At 39.4% G+C, this 6826-nt stretch overlaps 1 protein-coding gene across 1 annotated transcript in view; it reads left to right on the forward strand.

Moving 5' to 3' along the window:
* PRKN (parkin RBR E3 ubiquitin protein ligase) overlaps window positions 1-1981 on the forward strand; it is a 717498-nt gene extending 715517 nt beyond the window's left edge. Inside the window, exon 12 of the mRNA XM_065835898.2 lies at window positions 688-1981. Within this exon, the coding sequence (XP_065691970.1) occupies window positions 688-797 (110 nt within the window). The 3' untranslated portion in view covers window positions 798-1981. The remainder of the gene's footprint in view (window positions 1-687) is intronic.
* The last annotated feature ends 4845 nt before the right edge of the window (window positions 1982-6826 follow it).

Consider the following 6826-nt stretch of genomic DNA (forward strand, 5'->3'; position numbering starts at 1 on the left):
ATAATCTCCATTTGAAGTGTATTTCTGTAATGACCTTTGACAATGTTAATGTTTTATATATTACAAAATAAACATTTGATCAAGGTTGTGAGCAGAGAGATTAAAGCTGCTCTCTCAGTATGGCCAAGTAAGAAATCCAACACACAGTAAAAATAAATGCGATCAAAAGGCTGCTTCAGATACTAAGGAGGTCAAATCGACTTAAATTACTGATGTGATATTGATATACACAGCAGCCAGCCACCAAAATCTCTATCTCCTGATTTATTGTCATTGCAAGTCTCTCAGTTGTTGAATCCAAAATTTTTTAAAAATTGAATTTTATTCATCTTCTGGCTCACAGCAGGACTAGGCTAGAGTATCCTTGAACAGACACCTCCATGGCTGCTTTGAGAGGCCACAGACTGTCATCTCTTTTCCCTGTCCCTAGCACAGTCTCTTCTAATTTCCTGCTATTCCTGCAGTCCCTCAAGTGAGACCAGCACATTACACCCCAATAAGCAAGGGAGTAGCAGGTTTTAGAAAGCCCAGGAAAAATATTCTTCAGGTTTGTACTTCTCTTTTATTAAATATTCTACTTGGATAGTAAATGAATGCCTAAGAAAGTTGGTTTTTTCACTGTTAATTGTTGATTAATATCTCTAAGCATTTGCCAAGTACCAAAGCCATTGTGTTGCTGTTTTTCAGGTGGCTGCATGCACATGAAATGTCCTCGTCCCCAGTGCAGATTTGAGTGGTGCTGGAACTGTGGCCTGGAGTGGAACAGAACCTGCATGGGAGATCACTGGTTTGACTAGTGATGCTGAGGCCAGACCATGTTGCTGCAAAAGCTTGTTTTTTATCAGGGCCAAATTCTGAACTTCGTGCTTAAACAAAACTCCCAGTGGTTTCAGGGACATGGAGTTCGGAATTTGGCCCAGTTTGTTGGGTTTTGCTTTCTTGCATATGCAATCATACCAAAATCACATTGAAGGTATACCAAGGATTTTAAATTCACTAACTAGAAAGAGTAATTGTTTTAATAGACAGACTTGCTCATCGTGGTACAATGAGGGCTAAATTTCAACTTTCTAAACTTGTGCGGTCTGTCAGCAAGGAGGGCAGACAGGCTTACCATGAGGAACTTTGCTTCACACTTATAATCAGAAAGCCGTGACTCTTGCGAGAGAGAGCAGCCTGCTTCTGTGTGTGAGTGCGTGAGCGTCAAGTGGGGTGGAGGCTGTTCCCTGCATCAGCTGTTTTATCTTTATTTTTGACCACTCCTTTGCTCATTCAGCGCAATTTTTGATTTTGAGGCAGTATTTCTTAACAGCTTTTTTGGCAGAGGGAAGACTGCGGCTCTTCAGTATTTTCTCAGGGTTCCTTCCTAACAGACTTTCTGTAAGAGTCTTGCTTGCAAACCAAATTCTCATAGAAACATCCAGCTTTATGCCATATTTGTGTTTGTATATTTGTAACATAGGACACAAAACCTGCCAACACACTCGTTATAGCCTTTGCTACCATTTGAAGATTAACAAAGGGTACAGTTTCAGCTCTAATTGTGATTTGTTGCAGTGGTGACTGGATCAGATTAAGTGTTGTGCAAGCTAGACTCACAGGGCTTAATTTTTCGTGTGCTTACAGCAGTACTTTGGACATGGCGAAGGGAGACAGGAGGAGACTTCTCAGGGGCTTTCTCTATCATTGTTCTCCTAAACTGAATTAGAATATGGGTATATTTCTGAAAACACATTCACAGTTCAAACTGTATGGGGCAGAGGACATCTTTCATTTTACAATGTTAACACTGTAACACTGTAACACTGTAGCTTGCTACCATTTCCAAACTTGAACAATCTTACTGTTTGGTGTGTGTTACATTGCTGTCTTATTCTGAAATGAGATGGGTACTGTCCACATCCAACATATCATGTAACAAATTACACAATTCATTTTTGGAAAAAAAAAAAACGCACAATAAAATGGTTAAAACTATAAACTTTATTTCTTTTTTCATTTGAATACAAATTGAGTATAAAGATGCCAGGTGGGTCGTGCATTTCCTTGACTGATTCAAACTCCCAGCTGAGAGGCTAGCCCTTTGATTAAAACATACTTTTAGCACAAAAATAAATTCTAGGGCCATGGGCTTCTTTTATCAAGTTTGAATTAATATTTTTTATGGCATGACCGTAGGTTTCTGAAAAGATGGGTGTGCCTTATATCAATCAGTGCAAAGCAAGAAGCTTGAGGTATAAAGAAATCTCATGCTCACTACAGAAATGTCCAGTTGCAGTGGAGTATTCATCTGTCTCAGCTGGAATTGACATTACAAGTCTGAGGAAACAAAGGGATGAATGCATGAGGTACCAAAAATGAGAGAATGAACTAGTAGCATCAAAAAAATGAGAGGACAATGGCCATTTCTTAACAGCCATTTTCCTTTTGGCACTGCTGAACTAAAATATACACAGAAGTAGCTACGTTAAAATGTACAGATACAAGAGAATGCTGCAATGTAGCCCACTTAAGTACATTATCTTAATGTGGATATTTTATTGTGAACTCTGATTACTTCACAATTTGATTGGGTCTTTTTTATAATTTATATGGCTTTTTGCCAGCAGGCTAGGGTAAATATCACAATGCTTAATTTCACTTTGATAGTGTGTTACATAGGAGCTCATCACTATATTTCTTACCCACAAATATTCGGAATAAAAGAAAACTGAATCTCCTGGTTTTTTTTAAGTGTCTTTCTTCTAGAGGGAGAAAAACTTGTTCACTGTAAGGCAGTTTCACTGAGTTAGAGCCTGCCCTAACAAGTTGATGTTTCAATTGCCACGTAGAAACATGTAATTTATGCCCCTGGATCAAGGTCCATTGAAGTCAATGGACTATAGATCAGCTCCTGTATTTCTTTCTGGCCTGGACAGAGCATGGCAGGCATGAGTCACAAGACTAGAATAGAAACATCTCTTTCTTGGGAAGAACTTGTCAGTGGATGGGATGATGACCATTCGTCTAAGACATGAGCAAGGGCGGGAAAAGAGAATAAAGGAAAGAGTTCTAGCATTGACTCAAGATTTTCCACTTTTAGAGACTGACTTCATAGGCCCTTGTCACATAGGGTTTTTTCACAGAATCGAGGTTTACACCCTGCCAAAAAAATGTGTATCCTGCAGATTTTAATAGCACATGTCCTAATCCTCTCTGTGGTAATACATATACCTCTGTATGCATACATGCACAAAGTTGGTATAGGCTGTAAACCTGATTTCTCTCTACAGTAGAGATTCTCATAGTTTCCACAATTTAAAGGGCATGAAAAATCAGGATTAATGCTCTGCTGACACTGTAAGAATGCTGGAATTCCTACAGAGATGTCTGTATTAAACCTCAAATTTCCTACACCGATCCTTTTTTTTTTTTTTGCATGGAAAATGCCTTTAAAAAAACAAAAACAAAGTAAAACAAAAATAAATCTAATTGATATCGTAATCCAAAACAAAACAGAACAAACCAAGTCTTCAGTGTCTGTTGAGACTGTTCCTCTTATTTCAGATCTGAAACATCAGAGTGGAATTTATCTCACCCAACTTTAGCTACCCAGTTGGTTCAGTAGCCTCAGAGGCTCATGCAAAGACCTGTTGTGCATGTGTGTGGTGGGATCTGCTGAGTTTTAAGTACCATTAATTGGTCATGGCTAGAGGCGTGATGGCAATGTCCTTGCCAGAGACAGGGTGCAGTTCCTGATGGGACAAGCAAGACTGCAGAGCTCCCACACGCTCTTGGATCTGTTCTTGGCATGGAGATGGGAGTCTTGCTTTTTTTAAAACTTATGAACCAGTGTTGCTTGCCAGCAGCCATGATGCCAACCTTGGCAAACGCTTCCTCTGGGTCACCATGCACGTCTCTGGAAGCGGTCCTGGGCAGCCATGGCGGTAATGAAGAGAAATGGGACGCAAGCATGAAACAAGAGGGAAACCAAACTGAGGGCCTAAGCAGATACAAAGCTTTCAAGAGCTTGTAGGTTTATGTTATCTACTAGCGAAACACTCTGGAAACACTAAAATTTAACTATATGTTCTAAGATGATTTCTTATGATGACATAAAGAAAACAAATAAGTCTGTTTATTTTTACATCTAGGTTTGCCTTTGTTAATTGAACTCTCTTATCTTGAACCTTCTTCATCTTTCAGATTAAAACAATTACAGACTTGTTCTTGGTACTGCAATCTGGGTTCTTTTTAGTGTATGTTAAGTGGATTAAGTACAGGATGTATGCTGAAATGTTCAATAATAATTATCTCTATAAAATTCAGTTCTATAACAACAATGAAAATCTCTAATATTTAATTCCAGCTGGCAGTGAAATCTGAATACCGAGTAGATTAAGAAGAAAATATATAACAGTTTACCTCCCTCAGGAAGAAGTTTATCTCAAAGCTTAGCATGAATAATACTTTGGGAGCCATGACTGACTAAAATGTCATTTATATGTCTGCCTTATCACAAGTTGTAAGACAAATAATTTCATTTTAAAACATGCGCTTAAAAAGAAATAGTAAATGGCACTCCACAAGAAACAATCAGCCACCTTTGGGAAATAAAAGTCATACTCTCAAAGGACATCAAGCACTGGAGTTTGCTTTTTGCAAGGTGCCATCTATAGTGCAAAATGGTATGGCAGCAAAGCTTTTCACCTACAGATCTTGCAGATCATGTAAAATGAAGTAAAGTTTGTATTTGTGGAGGGAAGCCTGAGGCACTTGGAGGTGAGAGGTCAGATTCCAAGAGACTCTGGTGCCCTGGAAGACTGGGAAGTTCTAGCCCTTTGTGCTAAACTTTCTTCCACTTTGAGGTAACAACAACAACTGCCATGTTCCTCATGTTCACTGTGCTGCTCAAACCACTACAGAAGTATAATAAATTATTGGGTGCACTAAGTGCAAGAAGCAACACTTGCAGCAAGATAGGAAAGATAATGCATACTGTCAACTCTGAAGGTTGGTTAGCCACATGCTGACTTAATTTATCTGATTCAGCATTTGACTAGTATGGTGATGGCTGATCTAGAGAAACCCTACATGGCAATGGAGAGCTATAGTATAGCTCTTAACAACTATATTTTCTTCCCAGGCAGCAAAATTCTCATGCTTCCTTCAGTTCCCCTTCAAGCAATAAAAAAGCCTGAAGAAGACAGCACTGGACCAAAGCTGGCAGAAGGAAACCCCATGTCTAACTGTTCCTGATGGCCCTTCAGCAGCTTCACCCAGATGTGTCTGACAGCATAGCATTGACAGTGTTTTAGCAAAAAGGGACAAATGTCTACTACTTTACATTTTATCTGACTTCATTACAGTTTGTAAGGAAATATTTCTATCTCTAGTTAGCAAATTTCTTTTCAAGCACTTTTGTCTACTGAATCCTGTTATGTTTATTTGTGTATGTGTTTGCCCATGTGGTTCCCTTTCTATATCACCTACTGATTTCCAGCTGTGGCTCATCCTCAGATAGTTAATGTTCTAGAACAGGGGTGTCAAACTCATTTTCACCAGGCCACATCAGCCTCGCGGTTGCCTTCAAAAGGCTGAATGTAATTTTAGGACTGTCCATTTGGCCCTTTGAAGGCAACCACGAGGCTGATGTGGGCCCTGGTGAAAATGAGTTTGACACCCCTGCTCTAGAAGCTTTCAAATTGATTGTCCAGGAACTACTAGAGTACATGCACTGAATAGTCCCTTCTCATATTCTGGGTATGTGCAGACCAGAAAAAATTTAAATGGCTTTAACCAAGCAGTAAGGTAGGCAAGTTGAGAGCTCATTTAATCATATGGAGAATCATATTTAATGTAGTCGTTTGTGTATCTGCAGGGATTTATTTTTTTAGAAATCAGGTCACATGCCATGTTGGTTTTCTCCATTATTATTAATAGTGCTCTTTTTTTCTTCGCTTTTAATTTGTTTTTCTTGTCTGTGTCTCCATTCTTTTGAATAATGGAGTAATGGTTCTATGCCAGTAGATAAAATATGCAGCAAGACATCACCTGTTACATTACTTTTTGGCTTTTATGCCTAGAAAGCTTGAGGAATCCACATAATCCATGTAGGCAGGGAAGTGACATTATCTGTATTTTACAGTGAGGGAATTCAGTCCAGAGAGCACAACGAGACTACATGGAGGCAAAGCTCAAATGCACACAAGCCCTTTCCTCACAACTGGGGAAATCTGTGGCTACACCGAAGTGGAGGCCACCTGCATGCCAGCACGGTGATGACTACAAGAGAAGCAGGATGCAAGTTTGAAGTTTAAGGTCCAGAGGACACTGATATACCATTAGGGACACACAGAAATAATTAAAAAAAAAAAAAAAAAGAAAGGAAAAAAGAAAATAGAAGAAGGTAGGACTTCCAGTGGCCTAAAGAACAGTGACCTAACCTGACATCCTTTGTAACTACTGGGAATTCTACTGCTGGCTTCACTGGGAGAAGGCTAATTTAGAGACTTTGAAAACACCATTTGGTTCGACTTTTTAGCAGTACATAGGAGGTCTCTGGGAGAACTTGATGTCCCAGTTTCCTCTTTGTCTCTTTGTTAGTTGAATATTTGATCTATAAAACACATTCATGCCCACTCTCTCCACCTTGCCTTAGCGCAAACTAAAATCCATCAAGCACTGACATCAGAGTTGTTTTAAAAACCTTCAGTTACGTACAGCTGAAGCAACACACCGTATACGCATTCTTACTTGGTACGTGATTGTATTGTCTGCCTCACAAACACTAATCCTGACAGCCTGCCAACTTCATCTGCCAGTTACCAGGCCAAAAACCAGCTGG

This window comes from Patagioenas fasciata, chromosome 3 (assembly GCF_037038585.1).
Source record: "Patagioenas fasciata isolate bPatFas1 chromosome 3, bPatFas1.hap1, whole genome shotgun sequence".
Classification (NCBI taxonomy): domain Eukaryota; kingdom Metazoa; phylum Chordata; class Aves; order Columbiformes; family Columbidae; genus Patagioenas; species Patagioenas fasciata.